Source organism: Lynx canadensis, chromosome C2 (genome assembly GCF_007474595.2).
Source record: "Lynx canadensis isolate LIC74 chromosome C2, mLynCan4.pri.v2, whole genome shotgun sequence".
NCBI lineage: Eukaryota > Metazoa > Chordata > Mammalia > Carnivora > Felidae > Lynx > Lynx canadensis.
In genome coordinates this window covers 86,808,179-86,831,835 of record NC_044311.2, presented here as the reverse complement: position 1 = coordinate 86,831,835, position 23,657 = coordinate 86,808,179, and the positions used below count along the sequence as shown (strand labels likewise).

Here is a 23,657-nt window from a genome sequence, read left to right as displayed (position 1 = left end):
TTTTCTGTTATCTGTATTTTACCACACACACACAAAAAAAACCCAATAACAAGAAGAAGCAAAACTTCTGTTAAAAAGAAAACCATGGAATGATGGCTTGTTTCCTTCCACTTAGAGAGTCGCATGCTCTTTGTGGTCATTTTGTAGAATAAAGACCATCTTGGCTAATCACCCACTGTTAATCTTGTGTGGCAACATTGGATTTTTACTTAAAGATTTAAAATGGCTTTTCAGGGAGCACCTGGATGGCTCAGTCGGTAGAGTGTCCAACTCGACTTTGGCTCAGGTCATAATCCCAGGGTGGTGGGATCAAGACCCATGTGGGGCTCTGCGCTGAGTGTGGAGCCTGCTTGAGATTCTCTCTCTCTCTCTCTCTCTCTCTCTCTCTCTCCCTCTCCCTCTCCCTCTCCCTCTCGCCCCTCTTCCCTGCTTGTGTGCTCTCTCTCTCCTCTAAAATAAAATAATAAATAAATAATAAATAAATAAATAATAGTAAAATGGCTTTAGAATAAACACAAAAAAAGAAAAGAAAAGAAAAAAGAAAAACACAGAGGAGCCATGATGGAGCCACTAAAGGCCCCACATCAGTACATCAAGATTTAATATCTAACCTAACTTCAGCTTCAACCCCCTCAAACGTAACCTTTAACTACCCAAACTGTAATTTCCTGTAAGCAGTATCCTGAGAGACCCCTTCCTTCTTAGGAGGACAACTTTGCCTAAACACTGCAGTCCTTGCTAATAAATTGTGGTGTTCTTTAAAATTTTTTTAATGTTTATTTTTTATTGAGAGAGAGAGAGTGCACATGCGTGAGAACGCGCAGGGGAGGGGCAGAGAGAGAGAGGGAGAACAGAATCTGAAGCAGGCTCCAGGCTCTGAGCTGTCAGCATAGAGCCCAATACAGGGCTTGAACTCATAGACGGTGAAATCATGACCTAAGCAGATTTCAGAGGCTTAACCGACTGAGCCACCCAGGCACCCCTAGTTTTTTTGTTTAATGCCTCTTCTCTGCCTTTCCTTTCCTGTAGCTCAGTGGAGCTCTCCACTGTTGGTTAGATGAGATGCTTCCTGATTCATGAATCATTTAATAAAGTCAATTAGAGCTTCAAATTTACTTGGTTTAATTTTTTTAAATGCTTCTGTATGATGACAAACATCACAAAATTAAAAACAAACAACAAACTGGGAGAAGTTATTTGCAAATACATAAATCAATAGAGATTTAATGTCCAGAATATAACAAGAACTTTTACAGATTAAGAAAAACACACTACATTAATGGGCAAAAAAACATACAATTTACAAAAGATGCTTAACTATAGTAAGCAGAGAGAACTGTAATTTAAAAAAGAAAACAAAACAGAGGTGCCTGGGTGGCTCAGTCGATTAGGTGTCTGACTTCAGCTCAGGTCATGCATGATCTCACGGTTCGCAGGTTCGAGCCCCACATCAGGCTGTCTGCTGTCAGCTCTCTCTGCCCCTCCCCAACTTGTGCATGCTCCCTCTCTCAAAAAGAGGAAAAAAAAAAACAGGGAACTACTGAGACTTTTAAAGTTTACTTATTTGTATACAAGGTAAATCTAAACTGAGATCAGTAACTTTCTCAACCAAAGACACAACAAATTAAAATTGTCATAATAGGCTTCTAATGTCCAGGTGCAATTATTTGCTATTTCTAAGTATATGATGAATTTGAAAAAAATCAGTTTTATGGGCTAAAACTAGACTATGACAGTCAATTTTTGCCATCTGTTGGAAATAACTTATCAACACTATGCAATTTTGGTTAACTCAAATTTCTGTTGTGACGCACTCAAACGTTCCCACTGCACTTAATATTGCTGTCTTACAGTGAGTGTTCTTCCTGAGCAGCCAAGATTCATTAAAGGAATTTTATCCCCATACTCTTTATTTTGAAAGAAAAATCCACATTAATCGAAGAACTGAATGTCCAATACTGGACCAAACCCAAAAATCATAATAAACCTAACGAACAATTAATTAAGCTGTTTATACAAATATTTTTTCATCACTCTATTTGACTCTGCTTACATCTTCATGGAAATAAAGTTTTCTTCTCCTAATTAAATTTGCTCAGCCAATCTTCCTCTGAAGCCTGTAGGGTTTCCTTGCTTGACTCTTCCTAGTTTCTAGTGGTTTACCAGCAATCTCCAGTGTTCACTGGCTTGTAGATGCGTCATTCCAACTCTGTCTTCACACAGTGTTCTCACTGTGGGTTTACTGTGTGTCTGTCTCTGTGTGCAAATTTTCCCTTTTAGAGAGGACACCAGTCATAATGGCTTAGGACCCACACTAACGACCTTAACTTGACTACCTCTATAGATGCTATTTCCAAATAAGGTCTGAAGTATTAGGGGCCAGGACTTCAACATATCTTTTGAGGAGACACAATTCAACATATAACAATGTGTAAATTGTCCTCACTGAAAAACTATAAAACATTACTGAGAGAAATTAGAGAAGACCCAAATAAACGGAGAAAGAGACTATTTTCATGGGTACAAGGGCTCTACGTTAAGATGTCAATTCTCCCCAAACTGATCTAAAAATTCAACACAACCCAAATCAACTCCCACTATGCTTTTGGTAGAAATTGACAGGTTGATTAAAATCTACATGAAAATAGAAAGGACCTAGAATATCCAAACATGAAAAATAATTACAAAGTTGGAGAATTATCACTACGCGACTTCAAGACTTTCTATATAGCCACAGTAATCAACAGTGTGAGATTTTTTTTCTTATAAAGTCTTTCTAAAACTTTTTTAACGTTTATTTATTTTTGAGAGAGAGAAAGCAAGAGGGAGAAAGAGAGAGAGGGAGAGGGGCAGAGAGAGAGGGAGACACAGGATCCGAAGCAGGCTCTGCGCTGACAGCAGAGAGTCTAATCCAGGGCTTGAACTCACGAATCGTGAGATCATGACCTGGTGCTGAAGTTGGACCCTTAACTGACTGAGCACCCAGGTGCCCCTCAACAGTGTAATTTTAACATTAAAATCAACAAATCAACCAAACAGGCTTGTAAGAAAAGTCTTTTCAACAAAGGGACAGGAGTAAGCGATATCCACACAGGAAAAAAACCTCAACCCCTATCTCACACAATATTCACAACATTTAGAATGGTCCATAGACCTAAACAAAAAAGCTAAAACTATAAAGCTTTTATTTATTTATTTATTTATTTATTTATTTATTTATTTACATTTATTTATTTTTGAGAGACAGAGAGAAACAGAGCAGGAGCGGTGGAGGGGCAGAGAGAGGGATATACAGAATCCAAAGTAGGCTCTAGGCTCTGAGCTGTCAGCACAGAGTCCTATGTAGGGTTTGAAGCCATGAACTGTGAGATCATGACCTGAGCCAAAGCTGGACACTTAACCAACTGAGCCACCCAGGTGTCCCTAAAACTATAAAGCTTTTAGAAAAAACATAGAAATATTTTTATATTACTACAGAAGATAAAGTTTTTCAGAACACAAAAAGTAATAACCATAAAAGGAAAAGTTTATTAATTAGACTTCATGAAAATTAAAAATTTTAGCTCAACAGGGCACCTAGCTGGTTGATTCAGTGGAGTATGCAACTCTTGATCTCAAGGCTGTGACTGGAGCCCCACATTAGGTGTAGAGTTTACCTTAAAAAATAGATAAATAAAATCTTTTAAAAATGTTTTCAGCTCATCAAGAAGACACCATTAAGAAAATGAATAAGCAAGACACAGCCTGTAAGAAAATATTCACAAAACAACTTGCAAAGTACTGGTATCCAAAATATATAAAGAACTCCTACAACTTAATAATACAAAGATAAACCTGAGGCAAAAAATTCAGACAGACACTTAATAAATTCAGACACTGTCTGAATAAAATTCAGACAGACACTAATGGAAGATACATAAATCATCAATAAACAATGAAGATTCAACATCATTAGTCACCAGGAAAATGCTAATTAAAACTACAATGAGATACGACTACAAATCTATCAGTACGGTTAGATAGGTAACACCAAATGTTGATGAGCATGTTGTAAATGAACTAAACGTGTCACCTCCTAAATTCTATGTTGAAACTTTAATCTAACTGGATAGTATTTGGAGGTAGAAACTTTGGGAGGTAATTAGTTCAGAAGGGTAGACCCCTCCTGACTGGGATTAGTGCCCTTACAGGAGGCTAATAAGCTTAGCTAGCTTTCCACCAGGTAAAGCCATAACCAGGAAGAGGGCTCCCACAAAGAACTAACTCAGACAGTAACTTGATCTTAGACTTCCTAGCTTCCAGAACTGTAAAAAAAATAAATTTCTGTTTAAGCCACCTCGTCTGTATACTTCATTATAGCAGCCCAAACTAAGACAGATGTGCAGAAACCAGAATTTGCAAACATTGTTGCTGGTATTAGACAATACAACCATTCTGGAAAATGATAGTTTTTTATATAACTAAGCATATACCTACTCTAAGCAATTTTACTCCTAAGTATTTACCCAAGAAAAAATGAAAACATATGACCACAAAAAAAAAAAACTATTATAAGAATCTTCACAGCAACTTTTTTTTTAAATTTTTAAAAATATTTATTCATTTTTGGAAGACAGAGAGACACAGCACAAGCAGGGGTGGGTGGAGAGAGAGGCAGACACAGAATCCAAAGCAGGTTCCAGGCTCCAAGCTATCAGCACAGAGCCTGACACGGGGCTCCAACTCATGAACCGCAAGATCATGACCTGAGCGATGTCGGACGTTCAACTGACAGAGCCAAGCAGGCGCCCCTTTTTTTTTTCCTTTTCTTTTTTTTTTTTTAATAACAGCAACTTTATTCATAAGAGCCAAAACCTGGAAACAGCTGGGACACCATAAACTGGAGAACCACCAACAAAGTATAATACAGTCAAATGGTAGAATGATATTTAAAAATAAAAAGAAATTGGGGTGCCTGGGTGGCTCAGTTGGTTAAACGTCTGACTTTAGCTCAGGTTGTGATCTCATAGCTCGTGAGTTCGAGCCCCACATCAGGCTCTGTGCTGGCAGCTCAGAGCCTGGAGCCTGCTTTGGATTCTGTGTCTCCCTCTCTCTTTGCACCAATCCCGCTCACACACTGTCTCTGTCTCTCTCAAAAATAAGCAAACATTAAAAAACAAAATTTTTTTTTAATAAAAAGAAATAAATTACTAGTACCCACAACAAAGATGAATCTCAAATATTATTATACTAAGTAAAAGAATCTTACACTAAAGAATATACAGGGCATGATTACTACTGTGGGTTGAATTGTATCCCCCAAAAAGATACGTTGAAATTCTAATCCCTGTACTCAGAATGGGACCGTATTGGGAAATAAGTGTTGTAAACATAATTGAGTTCATACTGGAGTAGGGTGGGCCCTTAATAAAGGAGAGGGACACAGAGAAGAGACAGCAATGTGAAGACAGACACAGCAGGAGAATGCCATATGGCTATGGAGGCAGAGATTGGAGTTGTGCAGCAGTAAGCCAAGGAATACCACGGACTGTCAACAACACCCAGAAACTAAAAGAAAGGCATGTAACAGATTCCCCTCTAGAGCCTTCAAGAGAACACGTTCCTGTTGACATCTTGATTTTGGGCCTTTTAGCCTCCAGAACTGTGGGAAAATAAATTTCTGTTAAGCCACCCAGTTTGTGGTACTTTGTTATGTCAACTCTTGTACATTAACAGAATTCCATTTATATGAAGTTCTGGAAAAGGCAAAACTCATCTATGGTGGGGAAAAATAAAAACACTGGTTGACTTGAGGGTAGGGGAAAGATTAACTGGAAAGGACATGACAGTACTTTCAAGGGTAATGGTAATATTCTGTATTTTTATAAGAGTTCATGTTACAAAAGGTTATACCTATGTGAACGCTCAATGAAGGTACGATTAAGATTTGCACATTAAAGGGCACCTGGGTGGCTCAGTCGGTTAAGGATCCCACTCTTGGTTTCCGCTCAGGTCATGATCTCACGGTTCATGAGTTTGAGCGCTACATCAGGCTCTGTGCTGACAGTGCAGAGCCTGCTTGGGATTCTCTCTTTCCCTCTCTCTCTCTCTCTGCCCCTCCCCTGCTCTCTCTCTCTTAAAATAAATAAATGAACTTGGGGCGCCTGGGTGGCGCAGTCGGTTAAGCGTCCGACTTCAGCCAGGTCACGATCTCGCGGTCCGTGAGTTCGAGCCCCGCGTCGGGCTCTGGGCTGATGGCTCAGAGCCTGGAGCCTGTTTCCGATTCTGTGTCTCCCTCTCTCTCTGCCCCTCCCCCGTTCATGCTCTGTCTCTCTCTGTCCCAAAAATAAATAAATGTTGAAAAAAAAAAATAAATAAAAAATAAATGAACTTAAAAAAAAAAAAAAGACTTGCATATTATAGGTAAATTAATATTAAAAGAAAAGTTATAAGCTAACATTGATCTTCAAAATATGTATGCTTACATATTTAAGAGAAAGTGAAATAAATGAAAAAATAAAAAAGACTGACATGAATAGATGAAAGAGCTGTGACACAGTAAAATATTCTCATATCTGGTTACGGGTACATGAAAGTTCACTATAAAATGCTTTCAACTTTTTTATATGTTTAAAATCTTTCATAATAAAATGCTGAAAATAGTAAGTATACTACCAAAATTTCTTTGAGAAAAAATAAAAGGAAGAAAGACCAAATGTTGGCAAGAATGTGGTGCAACTACAACTCTCATACACTACTGGCAGGAGTATAAACTGGTAAAAGCCACTTTGGAAAACTGGCAATATCTCCTAAGGCTTACCCTACCTGTAACACCCACCAAGGGGTAGTCTTAGGCTTTACTAAACATTCAGACTCCAAAAATGACCACAGGACCACATTTGGTATCAATCTAACAACATGAGAGCAAGGAAGCCAGATTATCCTTTCTCCACAGCAGCAAACACTTCTTATGGCAACAATACAGGCACAGGCTCCCCACAAGGAACATGCTCAGTTACAATGGTCACTATGCTAGAGGAGCACAAAGCACAATATCCCAATCAGTATTTATAATTCCCTCCAACAGGGAAGCAACTTGTCAACTGGGGATAATTTTTCTCATTAAGCAACGCTGCCTAGTAAACATTAACATTCTTATCCTCAGGTTTAGGGGAAACAAAACTAGAAATTTAATCAAAGGATGGATTCTCATCTAGCACGGAAAGGATTTATTTTCACTCATACTCTATGGCCCCGAATTCCATTCTTTTGTACTCTCCCAAAAATAAATATTAAAAAAATATGTAAGTATAAAAATACTCACGGTAGCACTATTCATAACAGCCTAAAATGCCTAATGTCAATGGACATAAAATTTTTCATTGCTTTTACTATTTAATATCCACACAACATAGTACCATACAGCAAAGAAAATAAAGAAACCCCAATCACATGGACCAATCTCACCAATATAATGGTGAGCTAAAGATACAAGGGGATTCCTTTTTTTAAAAAAAATTTTTTTAACATTTACTTATTTTTGAGAGAGCATGAGCGGGGGACACAGAATTCAAACCAGGCTCCCGGCTCTGAGCTGTCGGCACAGAGCCCAATGCAGGGCTGTAACTCACGAACACGAGATCATGACCTGAGCCAAAGTCGGATGCTTAACTGACTGAGCCACCCATGCACCCCAAGATTCCTTTTTTTTTTAAAGTACGCTTCACGCCCAGCACGGAGCCCAACGTGGGGCTTGAACTTATGACCCTGACATCAAGACCTGAACTGAGATCAAAAGTCAGACACTTAACTGACTGAGCCACCCAGGCACCCCAAAAGATACCATTTTTTAAAAGGTTCAGAAATAGGTAAAAGCAATCTACGGTGTTACACATCACAATAGTAGTTACAGGAATGGTGAGCGAACAGAGACTGCAAGGGGGCCACAAGGAGGACTTAGGAGTTTTGGGAAAGTTCTAGGTCTTGACCGGAATGCTGGTTACATATACATTTTCACTTTGAAAATTCACTGAACTGCAAATTTATGATTTATATACTTTTGTATATACGTTACATTTCAAAAAAATTTACATGAAAAACAAAGAAGGATCAGCTTCCAGAACAGTAAAGTAAAGATCTGCAGACCTGTTTTTCAATCGGAGAAAGGTATAAATCACTGGTCATACAAAATGCCTTGAAATTGCCCTATGAGCATACAGCAAAGAAATACTTCCAAAAATTTTTTACTATATCTCAGTAAGAAAAGTGAGAATCTGTGGCACTTGAGCCATATAAGAGGGAGGCTGTGCCAAGGCAGGGCTCCCAGTCTCCCCAGCTCCTGGTGAAGAGCCACAGCAACCCTCCAGGAGGAACAAACTGCCAGCATTTATCCTTTGCAGCTCACTGTTGCAGAGACTTAATTCCAGGTGAGTGGACCTGAGAGACTGTGGGCTACCTTCCTCTATTCACTTCCCACTCACAGAAGGGAAACATGACCCCAGGCACAGCAGGTAGAGAATACTAGGGCCCCATCACCCTCATCACAACTCACTCATAGGGCAAAGGTTCTAGGGCAGGCAAACCAAGACTGGAGGCTACTATGTCTGCCTACTAGCCTATTCACAGAGACAAGTAAGCCATCGTCTCTGCTTCCTGCTCTAGAGCAGTGACTCAGATTTTTGCCCAGGGAAAGAGGCAGGCCGTAAGAACCGAGAGCTCCAAAGATCTCCCTCAAAGAAAATGACTTTATATAGAAGAGAATGTGGAGAATTTCAAGCATAAGGGCATTCTTGAAAATAACATCAGTTTTAGTGGTAAAGCACTTAAGGCTGATGGAGTGCTGCCAACAAAATGGCAGAACAGGCAGTTCCAAGCTCTCATCCCTCCACAAAAACATTAAAAAACAAGCAGAAACTATCAGCGCCAATATTGTCAGAACTCTGGAAAACAATCAAAGGTTAACAGCAGCCAAGAAAATGATGAACCAAGAAAAAGGCAACTTCAAAATAATAGGAAAGTTTTGTGGCAGTTTTACTCTCTCCCCACCTCCTCCTCAGTACAGTGGCAGTCTTGAAGAAGGAAACCCACATTCCCAGAATGGGACACTGGTCCCTGGTTCTGGAGGGGGTGCAGCAGACCCAAGGTAAGACACATGTTTGGAAGACATGTGAGAAGACTCCAAACTTTCACCTTGGGCTGATCCCTAGGCTCACTATAAGCCTGGCTAAGTGTTGAAGGTCCAAACTTCATCTTGGTCTGATCCCTAGGCTCAGTGCAAGCCTGGCTAAGTGCTGAAGGACCATCTTGGCACTGAGCCCATGTTCCAAGACAAAAAGGCACTTTTTTGTTTCATTTCTTTTTGTTGTTGTTTTTTAGCTCCTGAAATTCAAGGAAATCTGTCAAAACACTAACTGAGCACAAGTTAAGGCACAGAGACTTAGGTGACCATACACAAGGAGGTATAGTCCTTGCAAAAATAGTTTGGGAAAGTTAGCAAACCAATGAACTGTTACAGCTTTCAACAATAAAAAAAAAAAAAAAAAGGTAAACTCTGGGGAAAGGGAAGAATCTGACTTTCAGGGTCACCATACTGTAATATTCAAATGCCCAATATTCTAAAACAAATAAACAAACAAACAAAAAACACAAGGCATACAAGGAAACAAGAAAGAGTATGGATGATTCATAGGAACAAAATAAATTAACAGAAACCATTCTTGGGGAAGTCCAGACATCAGACTTACTAGTTAAAAACTTTAAAACAGCCATCTTATCAACAAATGGCACTAGGAATGCTGGATATCCACATCTAAAAAAAAATGAAATTAAACCCTTACCCTGTATCATATAAAAAAACTTAACTCAAAGCAGATTAAAGGGGCGCCTGGGTGGCGCAGTCGGTTAAGCGTCCAACTTCAGCCAGGTCACGATCTCGCGGTCCGGGAGTTCGAGCCCCGCGTCAGGCTCTGGGCTGATGGCTCAGAGCCTGGAGCCTGTTTCTGATTCTGTGTCTCCCTCTCTCTCTGCCCCTCCCCCGTTCATGCTCTGTCTCTCTCTGTCCCCAAAATAAATAAACTTTGAAAAAAAAAATTAAAAAAAAAAAAAAAAAAAAAGATTAAAGACCTAAAACTATAAAGTTCCTAGAAGAAAACAGGGAAAAAACTCCATGATATTGAAACTTAGCAATGATTTGTTGGATATGACACCAAACCACAAACAACAAAAGCAAAAAATAGACATATAGGACTATATCAAACTACATAATCAGAGTGAAATGGCAACCTATGGAATGGGAGAAAATATTTGCAAATCATAACCTGATAAGGAGTTAACATCCAGAATAAATAAAGAACACCATCAACTCAACAACAAAAAATAAATAAACCAATTAAAAACAAGCAAAGGACTAGAATAAACATCTCTCCACAGAAGATATACAAATGGCCAATAAACACATGAAAAGATGTTCAACATCATCAGTCATTAGGGAAATGAAAATCAAAACCACAATGAGATAGCATCTCATACTCATTAGGATGGCTTTATCTAAAAAAAAAAAAAAACAACAAACAGAAAGTAAGAGTAACAAAGTGTTAACAAGAATGTGGAAAAACGAGGGGGGGGGGGATTAAAAAAAAAAAGAATGTGGAAAAACGAAAGAGTCCTTGCATACTGCTGGTGGGAATGTAAAACAGTGCAGTTGCTATGGAAAAGAGTATGTCAGTTCCTCAAAAAAAATCCATATAGTTAGCATATGACCCAGCAATTCCTTTCTGGGTACATACTCAAAGGAGTTGAAAGCAAGAACTTAAAAAATATTTGTATCCAATGTTCACAGCAACATTACTCACAACAGCCAAAAGGTAGAAGTAACCCAAGTGTCCACTGATGAATAAACAAAATGTGGTAAATACATTCAATGGAATATTATTTAGCCATAGAAAGGACTGAAATTCTAACACATGCTACAACATGGATGAACTTTGAAGACATTTAAGTGAAATAAACCAGATACAAAAGGACAAATACTTACTATGATATCTAAAATGGTCAAATTCAGAGACAGAAAGTAGAATTATGGTTAAAAGGACTGGAAGAAGGAACTGGGGAGTTATTGTTTAATGGGTATGGAGTTTCAGCTTGGGAAGATGAAACTGGTCTGGAGATGGATGGTGGTGATGGTTGTAAACCAGTGGGACCGTACTTAACGGCACTGAAGTGTACACTTAAAAACAACAGGAATCAGGAGCACTTGGGTGGCTCAGCTGGTTGGGTGTCTGACTTTGGCTCAGGTCATGATCTCACAGTTGGTGAGTTTGAGCCCCACATCAGGCTTACTGCTGTCAGCCTGTCAGCGCAGAGCCCTCTTCAGATCCTGTTCCCCTCTCTCAGCCCCTCCTCTGCTTGTGTTCCCTCAAAAATAAATCTTAAAAAAAAAAAAAAAGTGGGAATTGTAAATTTTGTTATGCATACTTTACCACAATTAAAAAGACACAGATACTAAGTGATACCACTTCACACCTACTAGGATGGCTATTTAAAAAAACAACCAAAAAACCAGAAAATAAGTGTTGGTGAGGATGTGGAGAAATTGGAACCATTATACATTGCAGGTGGGAATGCAAAATGGCACAGCACCAGGGAAAAGTTTAGCAGTTCGTCAAAAAGCTAAACCTAGAATTACTATATGATCCAGCACTTCCACTCCTTGGTACGTACACAAAAGAACTGGAAAGAGATTCAAATACTTATACATGAATATTCATATCAGCACTACTTCAAATAGACAAAAAGTGAAAACAACTCAAATGTCCATCAGTGGATGAAGGGATAAACAAAATATAATCCATAAAATGAAAAATTATTCAGATCTAAAAAGGAATGAAATACTGATATATGTCACAACTGTGAATAACCTTGGAAACATTTAACTGAAAGAAGCCAGGCACAACAGATTATATACTGTATGAACGCATTTATATGAAATATCTAGAACAAGCAAATTCATAGAGACAGAGTAAATAAAAACTGGGGGTGGAGGGGTGGGGAAGGAGAAGAACGTAGGGTTTTTGCTTAATGGTTAAAGAATCTGGGTGATGACAATGTTTATAGCAGCACTATCAACAACAGCCAAAGTATGGAAAGAGCCCAAACGTCCATTGATGGATGAATGGATAAAGAAGATGTGGTATATATACACAGTGGAGTATTACTCAGCAATCAAAAAGAATGAAATCTTGTCATTTGCAACTATGTGGATGGAACTAGAGGGTATTATGCTAAGTGAAATTAGCCAGTCAGAGAAAGACAAATATCATATGACTTCACTCATATGAGGAATTTAAGATACAAAACAGATGAACATAAAGGAAGGGAAGCAAAAATAATATAAAAACAGGGAGGGGGACAAAACATAAGAGACTCTTAAATATAGAGAACAAACAGAGGGTTACTGGAGGGGTTGTGGGAGGGGGGATGGGCTAAACGGGTAAGGGGCATTAAGGAATCTAGTCCTGAAATCATTGTTGCACTAGATGCTAACTCGAGTGTAAATTAAACAATAAATAAATTAAAAAAAAAAAAGAATCTGGGTGATGAAAAACTAGAAACATAGTGGTGATGGTTATACACTGTGAAGACAATTTATGCCATTGACCTGTAACTTAAAATGGTTAAAATGGCAAATTTTATGCTATATATATTTTACCACAACTTTGAAAAAACTGATAATAAAATACCAAAACCACTTCACTGTACACTTTCTTTTTAAGTGTTTATTGTCTGGGTTTTTTTGTTTTTTGTTTTGTAATCTCTACACCCAACAAGGGGCTCGAACTCATGACCTCGAGAGTCGCACCCTCTTCCCACTGAGCCAGCCAGATGCCCCAGAACTGTACAATGTAAATGTATCAATTCTATGTGAATATCTCAATAAAGCTGTTTTAATAAAGTGTAACTACTGTTGAAAACATCATTAAAATGGCAAATTTGTTATACATATTTACAATAAAGGTTAACTCCCCCCAAACAAGGCAAGTACACCAGAGCACAGGCACCTTATTCAAAGCCTAGACAAGAAACTGCATGGCTTATTGATCACCTAAGTGTGCTAGAGTCAAATGTTCAGCTTGGGGCACACAGCTGCTGAGTCTACAGGGTGGAGAGCTTTAAATAAAAATGACTGATCTAGATGGAACTGGTCACTGAAAGCTATTTTATTAGGTTGCATGCTTAAGAGAGGAATTAAATAAATGGAGATGTACAGTCAAGCAGGCTAAAGAAAATACATGAAAGTAAAAGAATCAGCACTACAGCAATCCAGTACCTTCTATACTTCTCATGTTGCTGTACTGACTACTGCTGATCTGTGGATATTTATGTAACTTTCACACGACCGAAGGCTCTATGTGGGCCATTCCTGTGGGTTTGTTTGTTTCTTTGTTTTCATTTTTAACACCAATTGAACGTAGCCTGGGCATTATTACAATGAACACAATCTTGCTATCGACTTCAATCAACATTTTGGGGCCCATGCAACCCAAACCGGGGAGAAAAAAATTAGACAAATATTAGTCGGTTTCTTTTTAATCCTTTTCTCAAATGGATTAGTGGTAATTCACTTAAAGAATTTTGAGTTTCACACAACACACACGCTGGGTTTTACTCACCGATCTCCTCTGATTCCTGCCCAGAGACTCTAAGCTTGCATTCCTTTGGATAGTGTTTTTGGATTATCTCCCACAGTTCCATGTTGACAAGAGAATTTCTTCGGGTGTGATACCGGGTCCACGAAGAGACCCGGCGGCGACAGAAAGGACAGCATAAACTTGCCTTTTCGACAGTCGATTGGAAGCAGGGATTACAGAGCGTGTGGTTACAAGGCAGTGTTATGGGCTCAATCAGGATTTCCACACAGATGCGGCACTGACATTCCGACAAGGAAGGGATGGCGTTTTGAGTCACAGCCATTTTAATATGCTAACAAGGCATATTCAGCATCAGTACCTGAAAGAGAAAGAGTCTCATTTCCGTCCCAACTACGGAGAAAGAGAATTAACACTTTTGTGTTTAAATATTATGCACAGCTGCGTATCAGAATTCAGAGACTGGGAACATCACACAGCGTCCCGAAATAAAAAGGCACCCTGTGATCCAGGTAAACAGTACTACCCTGGAAAGCGGCGTATTTGTCCATGTTTCAGACAAACGTCGGGTAAGGAAAGGAACGTTTTCGTCAGGAGACCTAGACATTAACCCAACCTTTGTGAGGGCTGACTGTGGGCTCCAGCTCTCCCGCGCGGCGAGAGGTACGCGCCCAATTGCCCTCCTCCCTCTTACCAGCTGAGGACGCTCCCTTAGCTCAGCACAGCCAAGCCCGAGACCGCCCAGGCGCGAAGGTACGGGGTCTCAACTCCGAGGAACGCCGTTTCCGCCCAGACGCCGGGCTGCGCGGGAGTAGGACTTCCGTTTTACCGTTGCTGTGGGGGCAACACGCGAGACCCCACGTTCCAGCTTTCGTGCACCGGGAGCGGTTTCCCAGCGCTCTGAACCCACACTCCCCTTTCCTCGGTCAGCCAAAAAGCCTAATCTTTGCAGTCGTGCTGTAGCAACCCGACGAGGGCTGGTGACGTCACAACTGCTCACCCAAACGGGCCCTCCCACCCAGAGAACAGCCCTAGAGCGGACACATCTGACGTTCGGCTGGGTGGGACTTCCGGGTCCTGTGCGCGCCTCCCGCCCAGTCCCGCTCCCTTCGGCCCCGCAGAGGGTCCGCCCCTTGTGTTGCAGTCTCTTTCGCTCCAGCTGGAGCCACGACCTACCATCCCCTTGGGCTATGTGCGCCCGGAGGCTGCGGAAACCGGGAGGGTCGCGAGGTTGGTCCCTGGCAGAAAAAGGGAAACCTCAAGACAAATGAAAGACCCAACAGTAATTTTAAAAATTCTTCCCTCTTCTTTTTAAAATTTTACTTCTCAGACTACTTGTCTGTTTCTATCTTGTACCAAGCCTCTTAGGTCGCTTTCTAGAGTTCTAAGGAAGGCATCTCGGAGGTTGATCTCCTAGAAAGATTGTGGTCAGAGAATCCGCAAATTTGCTCCAATTTAACACGCACTGACACTTCCTTCTCTAACCCACCCCTTCTTCAGTCTGAGGCCCAGAGATAGGTTGTTTTAAGATTGCCTTCCCTTCTAAGTATTGTCCAAAACCGACTTCTGTGCTCTGGGGCCGAATTATGTTTGTATATGATTACTTTGCCTAGGAAAGGAGGCAGCAGGCTAATGCCTCCAGGACTGCAAGCCTGCCCAGGGCAAGAAGCTGAGGGGGTTCGACAAGAAAATACAGAATCTAAGCAGTAGCTAAAGGAATCTGATCCGTGCTGCCCGCCACGTTCCACAGGTGTTCAAGGTCGTCTCATAACTAGTGCTGCCATCGGCCATCCAAGGCTCCTTACTAAGTGTCAACACATCGATATCCACTTCTTGGAACAAAAGATTCTACAGAAAAACAAGTGAAGTGGGGGGGAGGGGGTCTTCAAGAATGAGGAAGAGAAAAATGTGTTCCGTTTAAAGTCAAGTCTTGCATTAGTGTGTCCATCTTCACTTCCATCCACTTTGACATTTCTATAGCGGTTTCATAAGGGCTTGGAAAACACTGCAGGGCGGCCTCGATCCTGGGGCTTAGCTGTCATGTGCATCATTTATGATATATTCCCGTATTATTAAATTTCAATCTAGAACAATCAAAATTACAAAGCAGGTAAAAAATAATATTTTATGCATTTTAAAATAAGTTTTTCCACGTTGGTATTAAGTTCTTGTGCTTATTGTATTGAATCCTACTGTATTGAATTCTATGCAAAAAGTAAATTTTGGCTAGGAAAATGAAGGGGATTAAATAGACTTATCTAAGAACCAAGTCTAGAGACAGAAAATATGATGGTTGCCAAGGGCTGGGAGAGTTCTTGTTTAATGGGTACAGAGTTTGTTTTCAGATGGATGGTGGTGATGGTTGCACAAAATTATGAATGTGTATGATACACTGAACTGTACACTTAAAAACGGTTCAGATGGTAAATTCTATGTGTTTTACCACAATAAGAAAAATTTTGAAAACCAACCCAAACAAGGCCTGAGTTTTTTGAGGAAATGTTACATAGATGTGGAGAAAGAGGAAAAAAAAAATCACTGTGCATGAATATAGTCTTTAAGGTCTTTTGGGTTTGCTGAGGTCATTCAGGTGGCAACATGGTTTCTGGATGGAGCCAAAGCAAGGAGGTTGTAGGTCCTTGGTAGAGAGCTTTGGGAGCTTTTGTTTTGTTTTAATGAGAATTCAGAAACTTTTGTTTGTCATCCAGTTGTCCATGGTATCAACACCTTAGCCTGCAATTCCAGGCTCTCTGATAGGTCCTGTGGAATCTCCCATTATTCTCTTAAACATTAAACCATGGTCTATATTCCCTGTCATCCAAATCTTGTGCTTTCAGGCCATTGTTTGAAATCATAATTCATCCTAATGAGTTACTTTGTTGCTTTGCCTACTTGAAGGATCACTTCAATGTACTTCCTCCAGGAAATACCCATAGTATTTTTCAATCACATAGTGATAACCCTCCCAAACTCACCCAATCATATATTGCCTAGTAATAGTGGTTTTTATTGTAGTCTTATTATTTAACTCTTGCACTTTGATTTTTTTGGTTATTTTAATTTTTATTTTTTTAATTTTTTTTTAACGTTTATTTATTTTTGAGACAGAGAGAGACAGAGCATGAACGGGAGAGGGGCAGAGAGAGAGGGAGACACAGAATTGGAAGCGGGCTCCAGGCTCTGAGCCATCAGCCCAGAGCCCGACACGGGGCTTGAACCCACGGACCGCGAGATCGTGACCTGAGCTGAAGTCGGACGCTTAACTGACTGAGCCACCCAGGCGCCCCTTTTTGGTTATTTTTAGAGAGAGAGCGAGGAGGGGAGCGAGCAGAGAGAGAGAGAGGGAGGGAAAATCTCAAGCATCCTCCATGATCGATCCCACAACTCCAGGATCATGACCTGAGCCAAAATCAAAAGTCAGATGCCCAACCAACTGGACTGAGCCACCCAGGCACCCCTGCATTTTGATTTCTATGTTCAGGTACTTATGTCAGGTATAATGGATATATTTTATGTGCTTCTTCAGATTTCCTTGTTCTTGTCTACTTTCTGGGCCCACAGTCACAGTCCCTTGCTCTGTCTGGAGCTGAGCAGTTACATTTCTAGAGTCTCTGGCTCTTCCTATCACCTCTGGACTCTAGTGAAACACTGCACTGAACAATGCAGGCACCGGCTTCCAAATGCCTGCTGGGAGGGCTTAGATGGTGCATCCTGGAAGTATGGGCAGCGGCGGGGGTGGGGGGAGGTCATTCCCCATGGAACAAACTTTGACCAACTGAAAACAATAGACTGAGCATGACAGAGAAATTCCCTTTCCATCTATCTTCCAAGGCATGGTTTCTCCAAACAATGTGTCTGGAGAAGGACAAGACTGAGGGCATTTTTTTAAAAGATTTTAAGTAATCTCTACACCCAACGTGGGGCTCAAACTTACAACCTTGAGATCAAGAGTCTCATGCTCTACCAACTAAGCCAGCCAGGCACTCCAACACTGAGTGCATTTATCTACCAAGGAAGCTTCTGTGTCTCATGGCCCATTTTCAAGGAGGGGTCAGCAAGGTAACATCATTTTGTATTATTTCGAATCCTCTGCCTAATTTGTATCTCCCAGGGTGCCTGGGTGGCTCAGTCTGTTAGGCGTCTGACTTTAGCTTAGGTCATAATCTCACAGTTCATGGGTTCGAGCCCCGTGTCAGGCTCTGTGCTGACAGCTCAGATTCAGCTCAGCCTGTTTCAGATTCTGTATCTCCCCCTCTCTGACCTTCCCCTGTTCATGCTCTGTCTCTCCCTGTTTCAAAAATAAATAAAACGTTAAAAAATTTTTTTAAATAAATAAATAAGTGTAAAAAAAATTAAACACTAGAAAAAAAAGTTTGAATTTGTACCTTCCAAATAAAGCATAAGCACTCAACCTTTACCTAGAAGACAGACTCCACATTTTTAAATGTTTCTGTTAATTCACAGCACCTAGCACATGGCATTTGATGTTCAATAAATATTTTAATATATAGTCAATGTATTAGAGTTCCCTTTCTAGTGTAAAATAACTGTGGTTCTGTACCAGAGAGAAAATGTACAACATATAATATATATTAGGTGTTTGTATTGGTTTGTCTTTTAATATACTGTGCATTCATATGGTTCAAAATTCAAAATGTACAAAACAGTACATTCTTTAACAGTGAAAAGAATTCCTCCTACCTTTGATCCCTAGCCTCTTTGTTTTTTCCCTGAGACAGCCAAAGTTAGAGATAGAAAGTGTTCTATCTCTCCAGAAGAAGCTTATGAAGTTTATAGGTATATTAGCTTGTATATGTGTGTGTGTAGATATTAATTTTTGCCCTTTTTTCCCTCCACTTAACAATATATAGGAAATCTTTTAAAACAACACATCTTGGTGATAGCTCTGTATCATTGTACAGTTACACAAAGAGCTTCTTCATTCTCTTACACAAAAAGTATCCATTGTATCAATTTATCATATTTTGTTTAAGGTTCCCCTCACTTTTGCTATAAAAATAGGTGTATAATAAATTGTACATACGTTTCCTACCCCCCCCCCCCATTTTTGTGAGATAAACTACTAGAAGTAGAATCCCTTGGTCATAGAGTAAAGTTAGTTTCTGGCTAATGGTATCAACTCTTTTAGGGGGGACTTTTGGTTTTCAGGGGCCTTCACTGCTTTCCCCTTCTCAATGACCTGCACAGCCCTGAGCAAACCATCCTGCAAAGCCTGGTTCTTTACCATGTTAGTGATCAGGAAAGTGACATCCTTGATATACATCTGCCTCACTTTAGCAACATAGTATTCTGCCTTGTTACCATATGCAATAAAGAAGGTACAAAGTGCTGTGATATCTCCTTCTTCCAGCCCACTTTCCTCTAGGACAGACTCCCAAACACCTCTAATACGCTGGTTCTTGACTTTTCGTCTTAGGACAGAGGCTAAGGTGGGAAGACCTCTCACCAGGTCTGGCAGCTTCTCAAGCACACGAGTGTGCAAGCAGATGAGTACTTCCATGACGTAGCTATATAAAATACTCAGTTCCATTGAAGTGAATCTACAAAAAATGTGGAGAGCTTTGTGAGCAGTGGAACTCTATGTACAAACATAAAATGAATTGTATTAGAATACAAACCCACTAGAAGAACCAGCTGCTGTATTTTAGAAAATACTTACTTTAGAAATAGGGCCTGCACTATACTGGATAGCTTAGTTCTCAGGCCACGCTTACTACACATTTCTCAATGGCAGGGGAGTTACATCAGCCATCTCTGTATTAGTAAGACATTGGCAAGCAAGAGACTCTGTGATGAGATGTATATGGCAGTGCTGGCATATCAACAGGTGCTCAAATTAATCTCTTTTGAATCAATTAACCTAAGAAAATACGATTTCTTCACAAGCCATGTTAGAACCATATTAAATTCAAGTTTAGAATGTCCCCTGCAAGCTCTCACAAAGCCATGACATTCCACTGATTTCTCATTGGATACTCACTTGAGTGCCAGCACTGCTGTCCACAGTTCATCGTGGGCTGCCTGGTTTGCCAAAGCCTTGCTATGATGTTCAAATTTCTGTGTCAGGCTATCCTTGGTGAAGTCCAGTTCTTTAAACTGTGCTTCTAAAACTTGGAGTTTGTGGTCTACTCTACAGGATAAAAGAATCAAGGGGCACTTTAGGTCGAGAGACAGTACTAAGGTTTTGCCTTAAGATAAGGCTCTATTACATTGTTTATAACCACTATTAATTTGGGTAGCTATCTAAATTTAAGCTTACAAACAGATGTTTCCATTTGCTATTCTCTCTAGCCATCATCCCAGTTCGTATATTCCTTATATTGCCAAACTTCTGAATTGTCTAATTACTTGAATTATCTAACATATCATGTTTTTGTATTGAACTTTATACTTTAAATAAAGTATTTTAGGGGTGCCTGGCTGCCTGAGTCAGTGGAGCATGTGACTCTCAGTTTCAGGGCTGTGAGTTCAAGCTGCACATTAGGTATGGAGCCTACTTAAAAAAAATAGTTTTTATTTTTAATTTATTTTTAATTTTTTTAAGTTTATTTATTTTGAGAGAGAGCACGTGTTCGCGAGAGAGTGGGGATGGGGCAGAGAGAAAGGAGAGGGAGAAAATCCTAAGCAGGCTCCATGTTGCCAGCTCAGAGCCCGACACAGGGCTTGAACTCTGAACCATGAGATCATGACCTGAGCCAAAATCAAGAGTCAGACATTTAACCAACTGAGCCACCCAGGTGCCTGCCCCCAAAAGTATTTTAAACATAAGCATAATTTTGATTCTCACAACAACCATAAGAAGCAAAGCAGTCATTTTTATTATTTTACAGATAAATCGAGTCTCACAAAGATTGAGATCTAATGTCATAGCTACTTAGTGCTGGGACCACTATTTAAAAAGGTGCCTTTCTCTATTCTGACTACCCAAATTGTATCCTACCTCACTTATATCCCCTAGCCTTTCTGCCTGGAGATCACCCTGCCTACTTCATTTTCATAGGGACTACCTCTATTACCTGTCACTCCTCACCTCCTGCTTTATTTTTAGAGTTAGGATTTCATGAACAAAATTGTAAACTGTTGGAGAGGGGGAATCAGAGACTATTTCTTGGACATCTTTATGCCTGTCCCCCAATACCTAGCAAAGGCCTTACACAGAAGTAAGAAAATATGTCTCCTATTATCGACATCAATAATGTGAATGAGACGCTGAGCCATGGGCTGAGCCTACTCAAGGGCATTTGAGTAGCTCTGAACAACCTTAATCATCAGAGGGCACTGTGGCACCAGAATTATGTCAAACTGAATCACACAGAACTGGAACCACACAACTCACTTGCCTGAAGGCACCCACATTTTCATGAAAGAAGTGATACACAAATTCAGGTACCACTTCTATGTCCTCAGTGACCTGAATACTTTGTGGTTGCCCAGGTTCTGTCCTTGACCATGTTCTCTTCTTGGTGCTCAGTTTATCTCAAGGCTAATTCAGCTTCAGGTACCACCTCCTAAGCTCTAGAGCTGTATCTTTTTTTTTTTTCAACGTTTATTTATTTTTGAGACAGAGAGAGACAGAGCATGAACAGGGGAGGGGCAGAGAGAGAGGGAGACACAGAATCTGAAACAGGCTGCAGGCTCTGAGCGGTCAGCACAGAGCCCGACGCGGGGCTCGAACTCATGGGCCGTGACATCATGACCTGAGCCGAAGTCGGACGCTTAACCGACCAAGCCACCCAGGTGCCCCTCTAGAGCTGTGTCTTTATGTTTTGTGCATCTCCAAACCCAACCGTCCTAAACTGAACCTACTCACTATCCCTCTCCCTCATCTTCGGAAATTACTATGGTTAGAATTTTCTCACTGCTTTGGATATTTTACTTACATATAGATAAGGCCCACTACGAAATGTGTTTCATAGGAGTGTAAGCCTGCGTGACCTAATATGCCAGCAATCTCTGTCTACATATGAAAACAATGTCATCTGGCGTACTGTCTGTAGTAACTTTGACACCTTTGAGACTATATTGCTTACAGGTCCTCTCTAGCTTGAACTCTAGCTTGTCAGTCAGTATAAAAGTTCACAGTTGTTAATAGCTTTTTGGAAGCCTCTCACAAAAAGGCATTCCCACACCATTTGAAATAAATGCTGAACAACATGTCTGCAAATCCAAGTCTGTTTTTTACTACAATTCCCCAGCTCTAGTTAGTGACATCACCATCTATTCAAGTGCTTAAACTAGAAATTTCAGAAAATTCTTACCTTTTTTTTCTTCCTCTCCACTAATGCCTCTAAACTATACCCTCCTCTCCATCACCACTAAACCAGTTAATAACTGTCTTTCACTTTGACTTAGGATTACAGTAGCCTAACTGGATCCCTGCTTTCGATTTCTGCCACCTTGAATCCATCCTTCCAGAAATGTGATTCTAAAATACAATTCTGATCATGTGACTCAACTGATTATGTATGCTTTGTGCTGCCCTGACTCGTCCAAAGACACAGTTATAGCCAAATTGGCTATTCTCAGGAGGAAACATAAAGCCCTTAACCCTTTGCTCCCATCTTCTGCCAATCCTCTCATACCCTAGTCGGTAATCACACAAGACATCTAGAAGCTGACGGAACACAGTATGTGATTCCAGGCTTCTGCGGCCTCCATGTTCCATTATGTGTTACATGTACTGTTTCCTCAGCCTAGAATTCCTTCCCATATTTTTTTTTTCTCATAGCCTTTTACTCACACTTTAAGATCCAGTTTAAATGTCCCTCTATGAGGGGCGCCTGGGTGGCTCAGTCGGTTAAGCGGCTGACTTCAGCTCAGGTCATGATCTTGCGGTCTGTGAGTTCTAGCCCTGCATCTGGCTCTGTGCTGACAGCTCAAAGCCTGGAGCCTGTTTTGGATTCTGTGTCTCCCTCTCTCTGACCCTCCCCTGTTCATGCTCTGTCTCTCCCTGTCTCAAAAATAAATAAACATTAAAAAAAAATTTAAAAAAAATAATAAATGTCCCTCTATGAAGGGTTCCTTTTTCTGGTGTCAAAGTCAAATAAATTGATCCTCTCTTCTGTCCTCATAGCCCTTTATGGACATCACCGTTACAAGGTCAATCACATTAAATTCTAAGTATTTTTGAATAATTCTCTCTATAGGCTTTGAGATCCTTGAGGATAGAAACCACATTTTACTTATTTTGTATACCTAGAATATAGCACATACATTAATCGAATGGAATTCACCTGGGAGTGTATTTTTCTTTATTGTTTACACATATATATGGAAGTTAAATATATATTTAATATATATGTTAAATGTATGTGTTTAAATATATATGTTAAATATATATAGTAAATATATATATTTTAACCTGGAAGACTTAAACCGCTTTAAACAGAGACAGAATTTAATTAGCATGTCTATACTTCTTTGCCTATTTTTATTTCTTATTCTTCTCTTACCCATCTTCCCAGAAAAGCAGACCTATGCTTGTTCCCGCCCTGTAGCCCTTAGCAACCTTTTCATTGCCTCCTTCAAGGATATCAGGGTTGTGGTTTCATTGTTCATCTTCTTAAGGCAAAATGAAAGGAAACAAAACAAGGAAAATAAAAACCTAATGGAGGGTTTTCTGCTGTCTTCCACTCAGCAGCAAGCAGCAGCTTGTGTGACTATTTGATCTGAATTCTGCCTCAAAGGTCACTCAGTACAAGAAGCTTTTAATAGCTTGTACATCCAAATATAGTTTCAGAGAGTTGATCTTGTGAACACAGGTGTCCTAGAACCCACTATAATGTTTGTCTTTGTAAAGTGAGCTGTAGTACATCAACATAGCACAACCATCAGATGTAATTGTGGCTCTATGTATATTCTGATAAATGTATATATGGGTATACAAATATGTACATATACTAGGATTAAATTTGATGGAAATATTACTCTCAAATTTTAACAGCTTAATTAGTTATAATCTAAATGAGGTTTAAAGAGAGCCCCAGACCTTTTATGATATACCAATGCTAAAAA

General features: G+C 40.0%; 2 protein-coding genes across 2 annotated transcripts in view; both read right to left on the bottom strand.

The window, feature by feature from the left end:
* The window catches only part of RNF168 (ring finger protein 168), a 38,488-nt gene extending 23,855 nt beyond the window's left edge, over positions 1-14,633 (bottom strand). Inside the window, exons 1-2 of the mRNA XM_030329626.1 lie at positions 14,317-14,633; positions 13,647-13,983 (exon numbers count right to left, since the gene is read on the bottom strand). Of these exons, the coding sequence (XP_030185486.1) occupies positions 13,647-13,947 (301 nt within the window). The 5' untranslated portion in view covers positions 13,948-13,983; positions 14,317-14,633. The remainder of the gene's footprint in view (positions 1-13,646; positions 13,984-14,316) is intronic.
* Positions 14,634-18,471: 3,838 nt separating this feature from the next.
* Positions 18,472-23,282, bottom strand: SMCO1 (single-pass membrane protein with coiled-coil domains 1). Its single transcript, XM_030329628.1, has 3 exons — positions 23,152-23,282; positions 19,624-19,773; positions 18,472-19,183 (listed from the first exon to the last, which is right to left on the bottom strand). The coding sequence occupies exons 1-3, from the start codon at positions 23,199-23,201 to the stop codon at positions 18,739-18,741; spliced, it is 645 nt and encodes a 214-aa protein (XP_030185488.1). The 5' UTR covers positions 23,202-23,282; the 3' UTR covers positions 18,472-18,738.
* Positions 23,283-23,657: the final 375 nt, after the last annotated feature.

Bases quoted from the DNA above. Each gene is read 5' to 3' on its own strand.
- SMCO1 (XM_030329628.1), bottom strand. From the start codon at position 23,201: ATGAACAATGAAACCACAACCCTGATATCCTTGAAGGAGGCAATGAAA. The intron at 19,774-23,151 runs GTTGCTAAGGGC...TTTATCCTGTAG, and splicing joins TTGAAGGAGGCAATGAAAAG to AGTAGACCACAAACTCCAAG. The intron at 19,184-19,623 runs GTGAGTATCCAA...CATTTTTTGTAG, and splicing joins ACAGCAGTGCTGGCACTCAA to ATTCACTTCAATGGAACTGA.